The 22,636-nt window shown below is 40.2% G+C and overlaps 1 protein-coding gene across 2 annotated transcripts in view; it reads left to right on the top strand.

Annotated features, from left to right (window-relative positions):
- Positions 1-22,636, top strand: part of SCUBE1 (signal peptide, CUB domain and EGF like domain containing 1) — a 194,612-nt gene that overhangs the window by 140,295 nt on the left and 31,681 nt on the right. For both annotated transcript variants that reach the window (XM_042050680.1, XM_042050681.1), the window contains one exon: positions 6,786-6,908. In XM_042050680.1, coding sequence (XP_041906614.1) covers positions 6,786-6,908 — 123 coding nt within the window. The remainder of the gene's footprint in view (positions 1-6,785; positions 6,909-22,636) is intronic.

Consider the following 22,636-nt stretch of genomic DNA (forward strand, 5'->3'; position numbering starts at 1 on the left):
TGTCACAGCCTCAGACAGCTTGCACTGTTTGGGTTCATTGCATTGCACTAACATGTTTTTAAGTTTAGAAAAGAATTCAGTGTTCAGCAAAATTTTTAAATGAAAATCCTTTCTTTTCACATTAGATTTAGTAAATCCCTTCCCTTTTACAAATGAGAAATCTGGGCCTAACCTATTATGACAGCATTTCTGAGTTTTTCACCTGCAAAGGTTTTTGTGTTTTATAAATCTAATTAACTGTAATAAGAAAATAATAGGACATAATGTTTGTTTTACAAGGTGATTGATCTCTTGGCAGCCTGGCAGACTCTTTTATTGATTGGTTGGTGGATAATGTCAGAGTGGATATGTCCTGGAGGAGAATAGCTGACACCTAAATCCATATGTGACAGATTACCATCTGTGTTGGAAGACAGGTTTCTTCGTGAAATTGCGAAGATAACAGGTGAAAATTGAGAAAGTGACATGAGGGAAATGTGTTGAAACCTGCCTCAACCTTTCCATGCTCTAAGAGCATTTACACAAAGCTCTCTATTTTGTGGGCAGCCTGTTTTCAGGATGAGGGAGATTAAATTTTAATTACACTCATTCCTGTCTGCCCAGTCTAGATTTAATCCTGTTAATTAGGAAAATGCCTTGTCCCACAACCTAGCTATAAAGCTAATTAAACAGAGAGTCTTCATTTGCTACTTAGTGGAACTTCAGTTCCAGATAGTCAGTAATGACTATCATACTTTACAGTTAATTAGCACTGTGGGAGGGAAAATGAGGATGTTGTTGAAGCACAGAACTCAAATTAGAGGTGCTATAATATATGCTTTATTTCATTTTGTAGCTATCTGATGCAGGCGAGTCACACACTACCCTACGTGCCTCTGTTTCACATTTGTTAAAGAAGAATTAATTAAATGTATCTCTCCTGCAGAAGTGTTGTGTAGGTTTAATGTAAGGAAGATAATAAGCTGCTGGCCTTTGAAATCCTCAAGTAGAAGGCACTGCATAAACAGAATTATTCCTCCCTGAAACGTGAGAGGCAGGGAACTGTGCAGTTTCAGGTAGAGTGGTGGAACAGCAATTGTACCTCCTAAAGTAAACATGGCCCTAACAGTCCTGCAGACATTCACAAAATCTTCCAGTGCAAAGTGCTACCAGCATGGAACCTGCTGCTGGATCAAACCATTCCAAAGCCCAGACCAGAAATTAAAAACAACTGTAATTTGACTTAAAAATTTTGACAGCAAATGACTTGGATTCATAACACCTTGTTCAATAATAGTGCATTTTAAAGTATTGGTCCTGAAAATACCGAGTGATAATTGCCAATCCCCAATTTTTAAGATGAGGTAAAGCAGGGAAGTGTTACACCTTGCCCAAATGTTGGATAAATCCATTGCAAAACTGGAACTAGGACTTACAGCTCCCTGGAAACTAACCACACAACAGCTGGCTTGATGCTTCTGGATGGAACAGCAGAGCCTGTGTTCTACGTTTATTTAGATTTTCTCATAGTGGCACTGATTCAATGAATCTGGGGATTTGAAATTATCTTTCTGCCTTATATCCCTGGCATGCATTTAAGATGCTATGGAATATTACTTTTAGAGTATTGCAAGTGGAGCCTGGTAGCTTATGCTTACCTTAATCCTGAGTTTACAAGTTTAATTGAGAAGTGGCAGGCAAATATCAAAATAATTTCAGTCTGAGCATTGGTGGCTCTGTAATGTTTGTGATGTAGAACAGCATGCAGTACAAGGTGTTTTGTGCAAGCCTGTCCGGATTGGCACCCCAGGGTAACCTGCTGAGTTGTACACTGGGCTTGGATTCAAGTGTGGATGAGTTAGTTTGTTTTTCTGTTCCTCTATTTCCCCACCTCTGGCGTGGGGTTAAAAAGTTTTGTGGCTGCTTTACAAAGTACTTTGTGGTCTGTGTGCATCAGGGAACTAATATCTGTGTCAACAAGGCAACACTAGTTCCAGTTTTTAGGGGACGATGGTGATTTGTAAAACCATGAGAAAGAACAAGGAAAGAAAAGCAAGGAAAAATTAGGAAATCAGGGAATAACAAGAACTAGCGAACCAGCCCACCTTGAAGAAAATATATTTATATTGATGTCCACTATACACTGGTAATAGCATTACTAATTCCAACATGCTGGCTTTCATTATTAAAACCAAGAAGGTTATAAAGTTTCTGTAATTATTTTAGGTTGATCTGGGAGTATTTTATTTTCCTGGAGCTAGGTAGCATTTTAAATCTGCAAAGGATTAGACGGACACAATCAGTTCAAATATTTGTCCAGCCATCGAAAGGAGGATCCTCACTTCCGCCTCTGATGAGGCTCTGGAAATCTCCATCTCCATCATTGTTCAACAGCTAAGTGCACATAGCATGTTGATTACCCTTTCAGTTGCCTTTAGGCAGCTTATGTGAAATGTTAAGTTCTAAGTTACCTAAAATCCCTACTTTTTAATTTGTTCCCTGGGTTGTGTGCAGTGAGGCAAATCTCTGTGGGTTTGTATGTGCACACACAAGTGCATACATGCACCCTGATCAGAACCAGCTCCTTCCAAACATGCATTACACTGAGCAGAGCTTCAAAAAGTGTAAGTGGAAGAGGAGCAGGCATTCCCATTAACCTTCAAAGATCATGAAAAGAAAAATAACAGTCTGCCTGCTTAGCCGAGTCAAATTGTAGCTGCGCAACTTAGCACAAAGTCTCTGAGTTCCTATACTTCTATTTAAAGCTGAAGAGCTTTATTTAAAGCTGATTCCACTGCCTCCCTCAGATTTTGAGATCCTCAGAAAAAATAATACTATATATTATTATTATTACTATTATATTATTTATATAATATTATATTGTATTATATTATATTTACAAACCCACGGGTTGTTTCTGGGTTCCCACAGATGCACAGCTTTTGTGATGATGTTGCTGAGCTCCATCTCCGGACAAATATTTGCAATTGGGTTTTTTTCCCCTCAAATATTACAGCTTTAAAGAAGGTGTTAGCTTCCTTGTTGCAAATCTTATCTTTGCTTTTGTTTGTAATTAATTGCATGGGAATTGAAGGAACCATTTTCAGAGCTAACAAGAGGCTTGAGTGCTGAGTTGGCTGTTACACCATACCTTCACCTGACAGTTTTGACCATAATTTTTAATGCTTCTGTGGCTTCTCATTGGCCTGTATTTTCATATCTGCACATATCCCGTTTGTACTTGCCACATCCTTTGGTATTTTGTAGCAGATCATCAACTTGTATGAGCAAGGTATCATTTAACAATATTGAGTTACTGTATTAGGAGAAATCCCTTGGGATTTTATTGCCAATGCACTGCAAGCCCATCAGACCTCCTAGTCTGAAATGACTCTCACAGTATCATCAGGGCATTTTATGTACAGCCCCCATGGAGGAATAGAGTTCTTTCCATCCTTTTGTGTTCCTGAGGATAAAGGGCAGCAGAGCCTGTGGGAAGTTGGAGCTATTCTTCTGCAGCCTGCATCATAAGGAGCCACTTGAGAACTATGTTTGAAGACAGCAGGTTTATGACTGCTCCACAGACGGTCCCAATAATAGTAGGGGAATATTTGACTAAATAATGTCCAAGCTGGTAGAGACACCACAATGGGTTTCCACTGTGTATTTTTCCCCTGCATGAGAGGCAGACATGCTTACCCCTCTGAAAAGTTCAAAGAGGCACTTGACAAAGTTGGGTACCAGTGAGTTTAAAGATACATGAGGCCTCACCTTCTCACACAGTGGAATATTTCTCATAACACAAGTTATTTATAGCCAAGGAAATAAAAATAGTGGGGATACAGACTTTTTGCAATTTCTCTGAACCAGTTAGACGTGATACATACAGTTGGATACTGCTCTCTTCCAAGTAAAATGCAGCAATGTACTGCTCTCCACAGAGTGAAATAATTTTTACATGCCTTGTCAGTCTCGCTATGGCCATGGAAAGAAATACAGTGAAAGCAGAGACTGGCACTGTTTATGTTATTTAGAATGTTTTTGCAGCTAACAGTTTTGACCTCTATTCTGTTTTGATAGTTCCTGTTTCAAAAGGTCATGTCATGTTTTCCAGTTAGAAGAAATGAATAAATACTTTCTTTTCCTGTGGACTCTCCCAGGTTTTACCCAGATCCTGGTTCAGAATTATTCCAAAGAATTGCTGGTGTAAAGCTAATATGCTTCATTGTCAGTGGAATTACAGTTATTAACAGCCTAAAATCTACACTCCGATGTCATCGGGGTTTCATTTTTGCCCCTTATGGTCGTGAGAGACCCTGAAAAGAGATTGGAATTTGGAATTTAACATGTGAAATCCAGGGGCCATCATTTAAAACATCAATCGTTACTCCAGAATGGTGTTTGACAGGCTGCAAGTAATTTTGACTTCTCTCAGGCAGCAGAGTAGCCCGAAGGTCATATTGTTCTTATCACTGGTAAAAGATATCTTCTTCATGATGGATGACTGTTCTGTGTGTTTACAATGCATAATGTATTGGTAATTTTAATTCACAATTCCATTTATCCCACAGTTTTGTCAGGGCAAGCTGAACTGTAGTTAGGTACACCTGTGCTGTGCAGAAGGATGGGACCTTTTGTGGTGATCCATTCTAAGGCCCACACCACAGTCCCAGCTGCACATTAGAGAGCTGTTAGGAATCACTTCTACCAAAGGAAATGCCAGGCTGCAGGAACTGGGCCAAAAATTCTTGTGTTTTCACTGCCATCTTGACCTGTGCAGATGATCACAGCTGAAACCAAAAGGGTTGCTGCCTCCAGCCTCATGGTATTACGTAGAGTGACCCTCAGTGTGTTCTTCATCAGATTTATCAGGTTGGGAGCCCAGGGTTTTCTGCTGTTGGCCAGCCAAATGCCAGAACTGGAGCACTTCAGACAACAAACAGACCCCTGATTTTGGAGCACTTTGGGAACTTCATTACCCGAGACACAAAGATTTGAGCTGGCTTTGTGCAAAGCATTCAGGGCGTTCCACAGCTGCTGCCTACAATTTACCCTCATTCTTTTAATTGGATTGAATGCAAAAGCCACTCCTCTGCAGAACCAGACACAAAAGTAATGAGCAGAGGTATTAGTTCAGAGGGTCTGAGAACAAATTTCCTATCTCCTTGTCTTAACTGCGATTCATAAGAAAACCTTTATAACAATATAACAAGAACAATTTCTTGCTTATTTGAGTCCTGGACATATTTCTGTCAGGGTATGTGTAACAAAGTGCTGTTTAGAAATGATGGCTGAATTTGCCTCTTAGCTGTTAGAGTTTTTAGATTTACCACCTCACTCCTCTTGCTGCTGTTTATATTTTACATGCAGAAATGTGGTAAGTGCCATGCCACTTTCCCATGTTGGAATCATATGTTTCCAAAAATGGACGAATTACTTTCACTAAGAATCCTCCTAAATTCAAATAATTTTTAAAACACACCCTTCATTCACTATCATCTTGATGGTTTTGATAAATTTCCATCTCCATATGTTAGACCTTTTGGCATTTAGATTTGCATTTTTCAAGATTTGCTCTTTAAATGGCCAGGTGTTACCTCAAAGTTTCAAAGCTCTTATAGCAAGAAGCTTTTCAAAAGAAAACATCACTCTCCATTTAGTTTCCTGAAAGATCTCGTTTTCAATTCCAGAAGTGGGCAGCCAAGGCTCAATGTCATATTACTTCTTCACTGTATGTATTCATAAAAAGAGCTATTTTTTGGCACTGCTCTTCTCCTGAAAAAAAGTAAAAGTACTTTTTTTTTTCCTTTTTCGAATAAACATGGATCCATGGTTTTATAATCAAGGAAGGATGGAAAGATGCCCTGTATTTCAAATGAGGGGTTTTGGCCTGTTATATACTTACTGCACAACCTTTTATGGATTAGAAAAGGGATTGGTCATTCCCAGTTCTTCAAGACCTTTGGGAGAAGTTAAAAGGGGCACGAAGTAGAATCATCAGTATGAAATTCAGAACAGAGGTTTTACCAAGTTCATCAGTCCACTTCGTCATCATTATTTGAAGTAAGAGCCATTGATCCTGTCTTTCATATATATATATATACTTATATATATATATATATATATATATATATATACATGGCTTTCAAATAAAGGCAATAGGTGCTCTGCCTTCAGAATAACTAATAACTGAAGAAGCAACCTTCACGTGTACGCACAGTTAGTTCCTTTTCTGCTACACCAAGTGAAAAAAGTTTGACACATGAAAAGAGGTGACACTGTGTGCCACCGTGCCACTGAATAATCAGCAAAATAGCATATAATGCTCATTCTGAAAAAATGTATCCTTGCATTTGTTTGTGTAAGGGTAATAGAAGCATTTCTTCAGAATTCAAGTATCTTTTACTTCATGTTTGTTATTATTTCAATTTTTCATGTGTTCTTATGTTTTGATAGTTCCTATACAAGGTAAAAGATTCACATCCTTCACAGGTTGAAGTCTGCTGTCAGGCAGAGCACTCCATCTACAGAGAAACTTCCCTGAATGTTCCCTAACACCTAACTACCCCAGCTTGGGTCATCTGTTGGTTCCAGTTCTGAGAGAAATACCTCTGTCTCCTGAACAGCTCAGCCCATAGCTCTCCTTGTAAGCCTTGTGAGATAGGTCTGGGAAGGGACACATCTGATCAGCCTGGTTCCCAACAGGGACAGCAGCCTCCTTGGGGATCTGAGTATATTCCTGTATTTCTGCCCTAAATGACTGAATTTCTGTCATGAACTAAATTTTTGCTGTTCATTCTTTGCAGATATTGATGAGTGTTTGGTAAACAATGGTGGCTGTGACCATTTCTGCCGAAACACAGTTGGCAGCTTTGAGTGCAGCTGCCAGAAAGGCTATAAACTGCTCACAGATGAAAGGACCTGCCAAGGTAATGCCTCATTAACCTTACTCTTCATGTAATGAGGATGTCATTTCCAGTGGATTTTTTTTTTGTTGTTTTTATACTTAAGTCATTTGTACTGCAGGTTTTAATTGTACTGTTATAGGAAGTAAGGTTAGAAAACGACTGTGAGATTTCTGTTTTCTGAGGTGGGATTAGAAGATTATTGGAAATGTCTTGTTTCAATGTTTTTTGTAGTAGGAATGCCAGTGTCCTGTTGAAGTGTAAAAATCCAAGTGGCATAGTGGAATAGCCTCAGGCAAAGAGTCTTATGTTCAAATCCTCTCATTTGCTATGATCTGAATGGGACAGAGGCTTATCTTATGTAGACCAGAGTCATTTAAAGTAACTGACTGTAATACAGCGTTTGCAAGATTTAAACTAAAAAAAAAGGATTTAATTTGTGAGCTCACCTTTTCCTGAGAGAAACTGTTTATGAAGGGATAATGGTGGCATTTTGTGGGAATGAAGTGTGTTTTATATCGTTTCCTGTGCGTGTCATGATTTGTTATCTAAGTCATCTGATGTTATGTATTCTATGGCTAATTAAAAGCGTAGCCATTTCCAAGTACTGACCCTGTACCTTTGGAGAAATGACATTTAAACTCTGTAGCTTTACCTTTTAAAAAACTCCTGGAAAAGGCTAGAAAGATGAGCATGCATCAATAGAGAGAGAAAGGGAAGGATGAAGTATTCAATTAAATTAAAATTTTATGCAGAAATTGCTGTTTTATTAATACATGATTGTTTGCATGGGTTTTGAATAAGTAAAAGTTATGAAGTCCAAAACAGCATTAGTATTTTAGAGTTTCTTTGTTTATCTGCAATAGAGAAACCACGATCTTAAGATATATGTGTCATTCAAAATTTTTCCATTGCTTCTCATTGGTACTTCCATCCATCATTTGAGAAGCCACCTCCACCCTGACTGTGTGATTAGGCACAAAGGAGTTAGTGAAAGGTTGGCTTCAAGCTGGGCAGGATGGAAAGAGCTGAGATTAGCCCAGCTAGTGCAACATGATTCAGCAGAAATAACACGTTAGGATCATGTCAGACACGGGGAAGTTGCCAGGTTTTGATTTACCTGCTAAAAACAGGGACAGAATATTAAAAAGAAACGTTCTCTTCATGATGTATTTAGAGATGGTTGGGAAGACCTTGTTCATGAATTTCATGTGTGATGACATGCTCTCACTGTGGTATCAGTCAGAGGTTTCACCACTGAACTGAATGTTATTACAGCAGGGAAAAACTCTGGAAAAGTTAGGCAAGAGCTGGTGCAGAATTTACTTGTTCATTATGCAGAGGGTTAATAGTAGGCTTTAAAAGCTCCCTGTAAATGATCAGTTTTCTGTGGTGATAGTGAGAATCTAGAAGCAGCTCTGTAAATACTGTTAAGTGAGTTTTGTTTCGTCACGAGCCAGAGCTGCAGAATGAGAGAGTTACCAGTAACAATACACACCATGCAAGGGCTAAAGTAGTAGCTGATCTTCTCCCCCTCATGTGATCAGACATGGAAGTATAACCATGATCTGGCCATCCTGCTTTTCCCACTGTCAGTGATGAAGGGCAGGCACTCAGTCTTGCCTCTACATGATACATTGACTGATAAACTGTGGTTTATCTGTTGCTGTAGCAGATAGATTAGTGCAAGCCCAGAGAGTTTTTGGGCTGGACAAGTTCCTTCATCCCAGAAACTCTGGTTCTTCACACCATGAAATGGGGAGGACAAAGTCATTTCCTGTTTGAGGTATTTGGGCCCCAGCAAACATGGTGTGATGCCTGCTTTGTGGAGGGATCACTGTGATAATTTAGTTCCTGCCTGGTGCTTAAGGTGATAATTGGTGACTCAAGCAGTCAGTAAGCCTGCTAATAAAAAGAGAAGGAAAGTGAATATAGAGCAAGAAATCACTGATGTATGAATCACTTGCACTTGGCTTCTTCCGCTGCAAGAAGAATATAGTCAGGGTGGTTATAGTTATTAATACCAGGTCTGTCAGGAAAATGTGGTTTGGGGTTAGTGACTCTTCTGGGATATAAATCATCCACATTTTGGTTTTTGTAACAGCCGGTCAACGCTGACCGTAAAACATTAATGAGAGATTCAGGGAAATTTATTTTAGGCATATTAGCCTTTCCAGTGAATGAAACAGAACAGTCTAATTTCTGTTTATAAAAGATGTTGTTGTTCATGTTACATCTGTTGTTTTGATTCATAATAGAATTTCCATGATTTATGATCTTTCTGTCAACACTGCCCTTCTCTTCTGGTTTTCATTTTTTAAAATAAAGATTTCTTTCAGTTACTAATCAACATGTTTACAAAACACTCATTTAGGACCTTAGAAATCTGCATTGTTTGGGACTGGGTCCTATTTAGTTCAGGTGGCCTCCCCAGTGTATAGAGCATTCATCTCCAAACATGTTCATCATTAATATCAGCACAAGGCAGTTCTACATATTTCAGTATAAAATTCCTTCATATTCCCAGTGAAATTCTGAAGTTGTCATGCCTCACCTAATTTCCTTCATTTTATTGTAGACCTCAGAGCTGACTTTGAGAGTACAGGGAAATTGTATCAGTCGCAGACTTTGTTCTGGTTGTTTGCAGAGCTCCCACCCCGGTCGTACCAAGTGCCTTCCCCACATTCATGCTCTCTGTGAAGAGGAGAGTATTTCTCTTTCAGTTTTCAGGCAGGAAGGGTGAAGCCAAGTACAGCAGCTTGCCTAAATGCCTAAGATTACACATATAAATGCTTGAACTGCCCAGAGAATAAACCTCCAGTTTTTGTGAATCTGCCCCTGCTATTTTGCCCATTACAAGGTATTCTTTTTCTCTTGTGTTTGTGCTCATATCCTGATATGAGAATTCCTTGATTTTTCAGGAACTCTGGAGCTTGGTGCTCTCTTGGTGCCACCCTGCATTTTGAGTGCTTGTATGAGCAGCCCTAGCCATTGGAAAGAGCCTTAAAATGTTCTGCATTTGTCTGTTTGCAGCTAAACCATTTTTAGCCCTGGCTGCAAAGAAAACCATTGTCAATCACAGATTACTTCTGCTAGGGAGTGGTTCTCACGCTGTGGCTCCTTGTTAGACAAGGAGAATGTGGGGGGGTTCCCTTCCTTTCCCCTCCCCTGCATTCCAGCCATTTAAAAGGAAACTTATTTGTAACCCAGAAGGTGAAGAATCCATACTGCCCTGCCAGTAATATTGTGGAGACTGATACTGTTTTCCCAGAGTCTCTTTTTTCACACAGACTTAAAAATAGATTTTTTTTTTTGCCCCCTTTGACAGGGAAATCACTGTATGACAATACCAAACCCATCTATTGTGTATTACTTTAATTGATCCCTTAAGTCTAAAGTATTGTAAATTCTTCGGTGCAGGAAGAAGCAGTTGGATCTGTTTGTATAAACCTAGCAAAAGAGGCCTGCATCTCCTTTGAACATGTAGTAAAAATAACATAGCTATATTATAGCAAGGAGAGCTTGTGTTTGTAACCTTTTTGGTAATTAATAGAAGGACAACAACTCAGATCAGTTCTAGAATGACATCAGCAACAAGCAAGCAGGCAAGACTTGCTGCAATGAAATAAAGCTGCAGTGAATGTGTGTAAGCTCAGCATAATTACCTTAATCCTCAGCCAGTATGAGTTTTAGAGCCAGTTAACTTAATTGCTTATTCAGTTTCTGTTTGTTGTGCAGTGATCTCGAAAAAAAATCGACAATAAGCAGTCTCTCTGCTCTGCTCAAGTTCAAGCTTCATTAAGCACCCAGAAAAATGTACGAAATTCTGTCGTAAATAATTTTGTCTTCCTGCTCTAGGAATTGCTTTTTGCAAAGCACAACTGTGAGAGACAGCACACACTTTGCTACAAATCTCTCCAGGGAGTGGCAGAGATGGAAAGATGCATTACCTTGAGGAAAAATAACAGTGCTTTTAGTGGGAACATCCAGTGATCAACATGTAATATTTTGGGATGCTAAATCCACACTCACCCTCTGCCTCTCACCACCTCAGTTCAAAAAAGAGACAAATCTTCCTACTCTGAGGCATTTAAACTTTTGCAGGGGGCAAAAGCTCAAGGCATTTGCATCATTCTGGTCCACTTACAGCCTCCAGAGTAGGCTTTAAGTGGGGTTTGATGATATCACAGACATGATAAGTCTGCTCTAGTTGCCTTCTCTCCAGCCATTTGAATTGATACAGCCACTGTAATAAAAGGAGATGACTGTCCACCAGGGAACAGTACCTCCAGGGCATGTGGAATACCTGCACAGGCCATCTGGCTTTTTTGGGCCTTCTTTAGGGCCATAGGTGACTGCATTTTTTATTTGCTTTGAAGTATTGCCTGTTTGACTGTTGGTTATTCTTTACTACCTTCCTACCAGACTTTAAACAAATGCAGTTGACCCTTTTGTAGGCAGGCACTGGAACACAGGGTCTCACAGTCTGCTGGTGATAGTGCTGGTGTCTGTCTAAAGGAGATTCAGTGATGCATGTTTCTGCAATAGGAAATCCCAAACAGAATTTGCCCGATTGCTTCATGAATAATTGAATTTTTCCAATTTTCTATGGGCACTTTTTGCTAGATTTGGATAGCTGCAAAACTCTCCAGTAGAGCTCCAAGTACAGCTGATTTGAGGTGGTTTTTGCTCTCACTGCAAGACATGAGCATTTACACCATCGTATTTGGTATTTGTACTTTTCTTTCATTTAAAACAAATGTGCTTCTTGTGTCCCTCTGTACCTCAGCTACTCAGCTTCACTTCCAGACCAAGTATTCCTCAAGACTTGATGCTCGTGGAATGGGGCAGCTGGAAGTAGTGGCTAGAGCAGTGATGCTGTGAGCAGATATTGAAGCAGTTTCCTTAGTAACTGGCAGCATTTTGCAGTGCTGTCCTGCAATACACCTCAAACCTTGTCCAGCTCTGGATTTTTTGTTTCCTGGGTTTTTTTTGGTTTGGTTTTTGTTTTAAGTCTCTGCATATCTGTTACTAGAGGGATGCTTTACATAGGGCTTCCAATGCCTAGTGTCAGGAGAAGCCTTCTTTCATCCCAGAATGAGAGAAAGAAAAGTAACACCTTGAAAAACACAGTAGTTGTCTGCGATCCAAGGATCCTGCAGGCGTGGTCTTGAAACATTGCCCTATTAACTGGGTAGGTAATCACATCTCATAATGTCCATAATTGAACTTACTGTACGAAATATGCACTATTTGCCTTCCCAGGGTAAGATTTGGATCTCCCAGCACGGTATCTCCATTTTGAAAATGGATATGAAATGAGGGATTAATCATACAGGGAAGGACAAATAGAAAGTGTTTGTGGGAATTTTTTTGGCCTAAAGAAGCCCATAAAGATTAGCTACAAAGATCTCATTATACTCTTCTGTATGGAACTATTGATGATAAATGTGGATGTACAGGACCAGTTTAATCCCAAATAAATCAGTGTATCCACACCAGCAGCACTGAATCTCCAGCCATGTTTTACAGAGAGTAACCAAATTAAGAACTAAAAAATAGCCAAAGAGGTTTGCACCCTTGGGTTACATGACAGTGACCTGTCACTCACATTTGATCATGTAACCCAACAAAGCAACGGGCCTTGTCCAAATCACATATCCAGGATGAGGATACAGCCCTTGCAGTGATTTATACAGGACACAATCACTCATCTAAGGTAACAAAACACATCAGAGCATAGAAGTCAGGGCTGGAGCATCTGGCCCCTCAGATTCAATGTATCAGCATGGGTTGGCCAACGTTCCAGTGAAAAGGGGTGGAAAGTTGCATTGTTGGTCTACCCCCTCTCCTTCCTCTTCTTCCCCCATTAAATACATAGAAGAGCAAGTGTTCGATAAAAATAACATTGTTTAGCCTTCCTCTTCTTTCCAAAGTGGCAATAACATAGAGCTTCACAGCCAGATGAGGTGGCATAAAGAGGGCACCAGCAGAAATTTTACTGCCTGGAGTGGGGTTTTGTCTTAATATTTAAAATAAACTTTTAGCTGAACCCTCATACTCAGAGGTTGTCACCCTCATGGTCAGGACTGAAGAGTAATGGGTGGAGAGCACTAGGAAGCCATGAGGCTCTGCTGCCTGTGTCCTGGGGAGGGAGGTGGCAGTGGGGATCCCACAGAGAGTGTTTGCTGTCGGGAGTGAGGAGCAAGCAGGTTTCCATGTCCCCTCATTGTCTTTTGCCTGAGATTGCATGTGCATTTGCTGTAATTTGAGGTCTTCAGCAGTCAGAGAAAATACTCATTTTGCTCTCACGTACATCAAAGAGAAGGCTACTGTACTGAGCAGAGTTACAGTGCTGTCACACTGAAGGAACCTGCTGGTCCTTGTTATCTTGTACCACTGGAACGGGGTGATTCAGTGCCCGTGCAGAGGTGGTTAATGAGAGGGAGGGATGGAGAGACTCAGGCCATTCCCCTATCAACATTCATTTCTGTGATACACTTGAAGGAGAGGGATGCTGCCTAGATGCACTCATACACCCATCCACATCGGACAGATGTGCCCTAACATATAAAATACATTGGCTTGTTACAGGCTGATTTTCATCCAGTCCAGCTGAGTCTGGTCCAAGTGTGTTTTAATTGTGTGAAGTCTTCATATATAGACAACAGTGCTGGTTCAGCTGCCAGGGCAGTGTAGCTCAGGAACCAGACAGTGATGCTCTGGAGAAGATACTTGTGGAAATCAGACTAGCTCAGAGAAAGAAAATTGGGGATGAGTTCCCTGTCACTGATGATGTTCATTCCCTACGCAGATTTTCTCTATGGCATTCTGCACCACTGAGCCTTACAAAAATATCTCGCTTATGACAAGCACCATATTGCTTCTCGCATCAAGATTAAAAAATACTCCACTGGGTAAGCAACATGTTACACTGTCAATGAAAGGAATACTTCTCAAATCCTTTCTGTTACACTGGGTGTCAGTGAGACTGTGAATATTGGTACAGTCTGCCTCTGTGAGAAAAAAGGGTTGCAAGATCATACCCAGAAACAATAAATGCCCCAGGTATGAAGTAAAAACATCTCTAGCCAGTACAAGTTTGTTTGCCAAGTGATAGTATCTGCAGTGTTGGTTGTAGCAATTAAGTCTGCTGAAACATGAAAACAAACACATCCCTCCACCTCCGGTTCTCCCCTCTGCAGCAGTGTTTTCATAAGTTAAAGGGGAATGTTCTTTGGTTGCTGCTTCTTGGAAGGCATATTAAACCTCACAATCTAGGCTTTAAATCACTTTCTAATACAATGAGGCCTAATGTGGAGAGGGCAGAAGGGACAGATTATTCCACTTCTGTTTTCCCATGAAGCTTCTGACACAGGCTACTGTTGGAAGTTAGATAGTAGATTAGTTTGACCTCAGGTCTCATTCAGTATGGTAGCTCTTGTACTGTTAAACTCTATAAAGTATGCTGCTATCAAATTGCTTTTTACTGCTCTGTCTGGCCCCCTCCTGTTGATGATGTGTGTGGGAAGCCAAGCAAAACGTTCCATTAGTGTTTAGAAAGAGAATTTGAGATATATTTTTCAGTTGATGTTGTAGGATTTATGACTTGTATAATGCAGAAATTACTTTACTGGACTGGAATCATGTTATGTATTAATGAATTACCAGGATATGAGTCAGCCTTGGAATAGTTTGAGCAGGAAGGTAGCATTCTTCCACAAACAATAATCTCTTGATAAATCGTGCTGAAAGCTGTAATTCAATAGGAATTGTTTTTAAAGAGAATCAGAGAAAGACTATATGTGTATATCTATTCTCCACTACTGCACATTAATGCCATATTACTGCCCTCAAGCATTTAGTTACACTGATTATGGTCAGACAGCCTTTACCCTGAGTGCTAAACAGAATTGCAGTAAAATAACAACTCTATCCCAAATATTAAAAAGAGTTTCATTTTTCTGTGCTTGCATCTACATTCCTGGGCCCTCTAAAAGTGCTCTGGTTTGCTTATTTCCTTCTAATGAGAATAAAAGCCCAACCTGTTGAAACAAAGGAGTGTGATTTTCTTCTGTTAGCCATGTTATGAACTGCTACTCCTTGTTTTGCTAACTTGGAGATGAGACCTCAGTTACAACAGGTGAAATAAAACCAAAAATCTAAGCTCAAATATTGAGTCAGTGGAATGGAGGAGTGTCTTCTGGGGTTTTGCTGGGTGGAGGATTTTTGATGCATATTTGCAAACCATAGTGTTGGTGTTTTCAGAGGGATACCTGCCAGGACTCTGCAGAGGCCAGCCTTTCTGGGCAGGGTTTTTAAGCAAGCCTTTGAGGCAGAGCCAGAGAACAGCAATTCTTGTGTATATTCAGTGGTCCCTTGACTTCAGCAAGAACTTGAAGTAAGCTGGGAATGCACAGGTCCACAGGAGGTGAAAGGAAGTGCTGCATTTGAGTTCTCAGCTGAAAACTGAAACTGTGTTGTTGTACTTGCTCTTCAGCCCTGTCAAGTAACACCAGGCATGTTTTCACCCAGACTAGTCCCTTGTTCCTTCCAGAAGTCTCACTAGCAGCTCCTACTAAAGGGTGATGGAGACAACACCTTAGCAAAGCGAACAGTTTCCTCTTTTCAAAAATACGGCTAAAAATCAAATGTATTGCAGGATGGGGGGAATATTTCTTCCTTGACGCAGAAGGCGTAAAGCCTTTATTATGTTCTCCTCAGGCTGTTAGGCTGCTCTTACAGAGTTGCTGTATAAATAGTGGCTTGAGCAGAGTGCAGACGAGTAAACATATTTATGTTTGTAGGAAAACAAATAAACCTGCCTGAAGTTTCTTTTAATGCACTTCTCTTGATATATGGCTTCTCCTACCCCCAAGCTCTTGACAAAGTAGCACAGTTTATTCCTATAATAGCAGTGGATAACTCAGCTTGCCTTTGCCTTTGGAAATGATTGATACTGGAAAATTATACATTTGCTTATAAAATTTTGGCAATGTCTTGATAAAAGTACTTATTTTCTTTAAAAAAAATTGGAAAAAGTATTAACTTTAATTGCATTTTAGATTGTCCTAGCAAAACAATGGTGGGAGGATAAATGTAATAGGAGCCAAAGCCAATTGCCTCCTGCTGGGTTCCCAAGATTAACAAAGGAACCTGAGCACAACAAAGCTCTCAAGTAATGGAGAGGGATGGGGAGGAGCTAGGACAGGTGAGCATAGGCCCAAGAGCAAGGATAATGTCTGGGAAGTCTTAAGTATTGACACAACTTCTGTCTCCAATTTCAAGATGTTCAAGAATGAAAATTAGGCTTTTGCCTTTTTGTTCACAGTTATCTCTTTCACTTCATGTCACAGCAGATTCCGCCCTCAAAGCCTGGAGGACCTTGTGTTGCTGGGAAGTGATTGTGTCCAATTGTCACATAGAGAAATACAAATTGGCTCAAGAGGATCTTTATTTTCATACCATAAATACTTCTGTTTCAAAATCTTATGTCAAAGACAATCTGTACGTAATGTGAGGAAGCTATAAAGCATATAATTTCAGTGTCAGAGATGTGTTGAGGATGGTGGTGCAGTCATGAGTAGATTTTGTAGTTCCTATGATCTGCCAAAATGCTTAGGTTAACTCATTTCCTATTGATTTTAACAGTAATAGGTTGTAAAAATGAGTAATACTGTTAAGTGTACTTAGGCATTTTTTATACTATTAGCTTTGGTTGTTAGAAGATAATGGTGCTTTACTCAGGTTCAGATTCCTATAGTGCATTTTTATATGTTTTAAAAATCGTTTGGAAATCCTTTTATAAGTTGTTATTCACAAGATAGCAGCAAGGAGTAAAAGCAGGATGAGAGAACTGCCAGGAGCTTATGGTGAGGTTAAGTGTGATGTGCTCAACAGAGAAAACCAGTACCAATTTGAAATCTTCTCTTACAAATGCCTTTATAGAACACCTCCCTAGGCTCACTTTGTGCCTGTGACCTTGGACAGATTTACTAATTTTATACCATTGTGTCTAGTTATTAGTAGGTTTTTCCCATGTTCCATGAGAGACCAGGCAAACTTTCTTACCTGCAAAAAAAAAAACCCTTTCTTTTTTTAACTTCTGTATTTGAAAGTATCTGCAGAGCTGTCTCTGGTGACCAGCATTGGTTTTCTCATTCTTCTCTCTACTAGAACAGCTGACCAAATTCAGAATTGAGCTTTGCTGAAGAATCAGAAGAAGAGGGAAACTTGGCTTGACACTTGAGACCAGGCACCTTTTCCTCCTCAGCAGTCACATGGGGAAAGTTGACACTGCTGTTCCCAACTCTGCTTGCAGGACTGAGATTTAGCAAGTAGTTTTGCTCAATTGTGTTTAAAATATTAGAAGAAATTATCTGCCAAAATTGAATTTATCAAGTAATCCTCTACCATTATTCTGTTTTTAAGTTTGGTGCTGCCCCCAAAAATAGCAGATGGTAGGGTCTTCCATACTGCTGCAGGGAAACATATCAGAAATCCTTCTTTTTGTCCAACAGCAGAGAAGTAATAATGTCATAATAATGGTGGTGATAATGATGATGTATTTCACTATAGAAATGTAAAAAAGCCTGGTCCACATCCCATCACCTACAGTCAAAGAAACCCCCAAAGACCCCAAAGTTGGCTGCCAATTTTTGCCTGGCTGAAATTGCCAGATCCTGCAGTTCCCATCCAAAAGCATAAATCTTCCTGCCCCTTGGGCAAAGCTCTTGGTGATCCAAAAGCAAGCAAATCCATGGCTGATGCATGAGGCAGAACAAAACCATAGTGCCTGGGAGCAGACTTGGCTCTGCAGTGCTGACAGGAAGAGGAATGTGTGGTGGTCACTTGGCTTGGCACACATGTTAGGGGGAGCACACACGTGTTAAGGGAATAGGTGTTTGCTGCAGTGAGATGTTGTTCCACAGCCCCATTTCTGCAGACTCAGAGTAAGTCCTGAGGGAAGCTTGTGGAAGAGAAGGAGCTTGTGCATTCTGTGTGGAAGAAAAACTAAATATGGAATTTTTGAAAGAAACTGAAAAGAGAAGGGAAAATTAATTTGTTGTTACGTGAGATCACATAAAGCTCACTTGGAAGAGTTCCTAAAGAAAAGATTGTGTTTTCTGTGGAGAGGGAGCAAAGAATTTAGGCATACAATTTTATTGCCAAGTCTCGTTTTTTACCTGCTTTCTGTTTGTTTTCAAACCCCAGAGATAGCACAGTGGTTCACAGAAAGTGCAACTGGTCTCTTTTGATAAGGTCTGATACCAGAGATAAAGGAAACAAGCTGCCATTTACCTTTAAAGACCTTCCCAAATGTGCTGTCTTGTTCTTCCTAAAAGCAGTTCCCTTTGCTTTAACTTCGAGGTAAATAGTGGGAAAGCAGTTGCTGTGATGTTAATGAGGGTGATGAGTTTGCTGGGTGAAGAGTGGTCCCCTTGGTGCTTAGCATCAAAGAAGGATCTGCCTACTGCAGTTCCTCGAACACTGAAGGGGCCAGTGAAAGATTGCTGTCTTTTAAACTGAGGTGAATTCACAGGAATTAATAGAGGCAGCCAGCCAGCCCAAGGGAACTGCTTCGTGTGAATCCTTCCTGCTTTCTTGTGTGTAACCTCAGGCCCAAGAAAATAATACGAGAAATCTAAAAAGAGATACCTGCTTATTCCTGAAAGGATCAGGTATGCACTGCACTTTTTAAGATAAATTATTTGGCCTTTACAAAATTTAGCAGTTAAAAAGGATCACACCAATTTGAGCTCTAAAAGTTAAGCTGATGGAAAAGACTAAGGGATCGGTTCAGGAAAACAACTAGGCAATCCATTCTGGGACAGGGATGCTTCTGGAGGTTACCAAGCAAAATGCTAGAGGCTGCTTAAGTACAGGAGGTTGGACTAAATGAGTATGAGTGTTTAATGCTGGCATTGAATATACTCATTCTATCAAAATAAACGTCCAGTTTCTGGGTTATGTCTTGGAAGACATTCTTCAATTTCAGACATGTAGCAGAAGTGTGAGAACACACAGTAAAAGGAGAAAACAGTGATGCCCAGACATTCTTAGAGCAAAACAAGAGTATCTAAAATGATCAGACCAAAATGATAAACAACAGAGACAGCTGTAGCTCCCTAAACTGCATTTGCACCAGAGCTGTATGGAGTGTCAATACTGCATTTGGTACTGTATGAAGACAGAGAAGGATGTGGCCTGTCCTAAGAGTGACAGCCTCAGGAGCAGAGATAGGGGGTTATTGAGCTTACTGTGGGTACAGATAAGCTGGGAGGAGGATGAAAACAAGCTGTTTCCAGGATCTCGATATACTGAATAAAAACATACAGACAGGATCCTGAGGTAGAATTAAGTAGATGATAATATTTGTCCTTAGTACAGCTCTATACTGTGTGCCTATCCCTGAAGCTAAGTAACAGTCACTTTGCTGTGTACTGCTGAATCCTTGAAACACCTCAGTAGGATGGTTGCATAATAAGTCACAGGTTTCTAATTATTTATTGACTCTGTCTCAAACATATATTGCAGTTTTCTTTTGCTGTTTATATACATTTATTTGTTTTACTACCTCTTCGCGTTCTAACAAATCATCTCTAATAAAAAGCACATTTCCTTGCAAGCAGAATCAATTTCCTTCAGAAGTCTTTCAGTCCCTGATTAGTGGGTTACATTTGGTCTTCACTAATCACATACTTAACTGTGAGCAGTAAAGTTCTTAAATAAATAAATGCTTTGGTCCAAGTCAACATTAGTTATAATGGACAGTTTCCCACTCAAATTTCTGAAATACAAGATGAGACTGTCCTACCTGGGCACTTAGATTCCCATTAAAATACAGCAATTAATGCCAGATCTGGTTTTTTTCTGCAGGCCATTGGGTATGTTATTAACAATTAAGTCTCAGCAGCAAGATGACTTGATTGCAACTCAGTAATGCAGTGAGAAGTCTAAATGGGTGTGCGTTTTCAGTTACTTTTAAAGGCCTGGAGTTATGGCTATTTTTTCCCCTTTTGTGTTAGCCTGCTCCAGAAGCACTCAGTGGGAAGGTAATGAAGTAGAAGATTTGTACATTACTACATCTTTCCCTGCTTCCTTTTCATTAGTTTTATTATTGTAGGCTTTGAAACTTAAGGAGAAGTTAGCTATGAGCCGTTCCTCCTGGTCAGGGTTGGCTGTGTATTACAGAGCTACGTTCTCACACGGAGGATGCATTTTTACTAACTGTGAACAGGGCTAAGCCACAGTGGATCAAAAAACGTGAGATGTGGTGGAAACCCCGTCACATGGCTGCTGTAGCAAAACAATGCCTTCCCAGCATTGAATTTAAACCACCATTTGTTGGAGAACGTAGCTTGAATCATGACTCCCTGTGGTGCAGCAACCACTCAGATTAAGATATGTGGTTTCCCTAATGTCTGTCAAATATTGTTGGAAACCAGGCTGGCTCGGCTGTGAGGTGAACAACATTACATGGGTGGTATCAGTTCCCCGCAGAAATTGGAGGTGGGGGGAGGAGAAGACAGAATATAACTTTCAGCCAAAATACATACAAAAAAAGCATTAGTGTTTATTTTAAAAACATCATGTAACACTTCTTTAGAGTTTCTATGTATGTGTGCTTAATGAATGAGAACAAGGAAAGGCTCTGTTTCTCAGAGGAGCCGATAACTTGGAAGCTGAGAAAGGTGAACACAAAACATTCTGACTAACCTTGAGTTTGGCTTGTGTGTATGGCCTGGGGTGCTCCACACTGAGTCCACATTTGGCTTGGGGGTTAAAAATAAACCAGGGCTGTGTGAGATGGACAAAACAGAACTATATCTTGTGGGCCTTTGCATGAGGAGAATGTGGCCTTGTTAGGAGATAACCCCAGCGCCCTGAGAGCGCCTTTGCTGTGCTCACTGCCCCGGGACACCTCAGCCTGGGGCTCACCCCCCACCAACGCCTGAATCTGAAACCCACGGATTCCTTGCCGTGAATGTTCTTCATAGCAGCCTGGGCAGCAGTTATGAGACAGATAAAAATCTTTGCTGCCATAATCAAGGAATACCTAAACTTCCTGAGAGGACTGGACTGTATGGACTCACGACTGTAATAGCACCTTCAAGTATTGCTGTAATACCAAAACTTACCATTTTTGACTGATCTACCAGCATTCAGGGTGTCATGAGTCACTTCTACCAATGAAGGAGTTGATGGTAGAGATAGATATTTCCTTTTGTTTTTATTGTACATTCCATTTCTAAGTAAAAAATATTTCTTTTCTGTTTTACTTCTATTTGAAATAGCATATTTAAATTTAATTTATCCATTTTGCATATATGCAGTGATCTAGTGCCTGCTTCATGTCCTGCCTCACCGAACACAGACAAATCAAATGTAAGATGGGTTCTTTGCTTATAGTGTCCAGAATCTTTACAGTCTGCACTCTGTTCCCCATCCCTGTTATAGCTTTTATTGTCTTTGAGCCACTCCTGTCTTGTTCTCTGTAGCACAAATAGCACCACCAAATAACAGTGATCTCTCCTTCCCACTTTTATTTTCAGATCATGTGAAAATTACTCCAAGCTCATGACTAAACTCATATGCAGTTATGATATATGACCTGTGTTCTGGAAGGAGGCTCCCAGTTTCATAAATTGACCTAGCTACTTAGTGTATGTTTCAGAGAAAAGCTGTTGAGATGACCATTAGTTTTCTCTAAGCAACTTCTTCACTTGTTCTTAATATTAACAAACAAAATTACATTAAGGAAAACAGAGATGGGACAATCCTCATTTTTGAAGTAGATTTTTAATGTGAAATTGGGAAGCTGGGCATTGAATTCTTCAGTTCTATAACCACAACCCTCAAATTACACCTCTGTGCAAGTGAGTTTTGCACGTTTTCATTCTGTCAGGGAGTTACAGCCGTTCCTGCATCAGTTTGCAGTTCTAAAACATCTCTAAATCCAGCAGGATTTACCAGTCTCACCTGTGTGTGTGTCTGATGTTGAGCTGCTTGTTTGTAATGCTAATGCTTTTTGGAAATGTCCTGCTGTACGCTTTGATTTCTTGATCACTGGTTCCTTTTAATTACTCTGAAATTTATTTTAGAGCAATGACAATCAGGAATACAGGGTACTGCATCTAAGGGCTGGAAACAGAGTACAGAAAGGAGCCTTTCTCTTCAGAGCTGCTGGTCGGAATCCAGCTCAGGTTCGGGCTTAGCAAAAATCACTGCCGTGTGATGGCTTCAGGGTGCCCTGCACTCTGTGTCCACAAATGAGTCAGTGTCCACATCACACAAACCACTGAACAATTGGTGCTACTGTAATTGGGAGTCTAGTGGCAGCACCACTGGAAAGGGCAGGGACTTGAATGAGCATGGAAAATGAGCTGCTTTATTCCCTGCTCCCTCAGGTCACCTTTGAGACACATCTGTTTGAGGAAACTTAGAAGAAATTCGATCTCTGGTAGCTCCCTTCTGGAGATAGAAGAATTTACTTTGCAGTACTGACAATCTGACACCCACTAAAAAACTTTACATTCAAGAAAAATAAAGAACGTTATGGGATCGTTTAACATGGGAAAGCCTGAACTAAAAAAAAAAGCTGCATATGATCGAAAAATCAACAATAAAATCCAAATGCTGACTTGAAATAATAGGAACCTAGCCAAACTAATATTATCAAGCATGGCCACTATTGCCAAAAATTGCTTCCCTCAAAACACCAGGGAAACCCTGTTCCTTTATTAAACCAT

The sequence above is a fragment of the Corvus kubaryi genome, unplaced genomic scaffold, assembly GCF_017639235.1.
Source record: "Corvus kubaryi isolate FWS band 111438036 unplaced genomic scaffold, C.kubaryi_AGA036_p1.0 74, whole genome shotgun sequence".
NCBI lineage: Eukaryota > Metazoa > Chordata > Aves > Passeriformes > Corvidae > Corvus > Corvus kubaryi.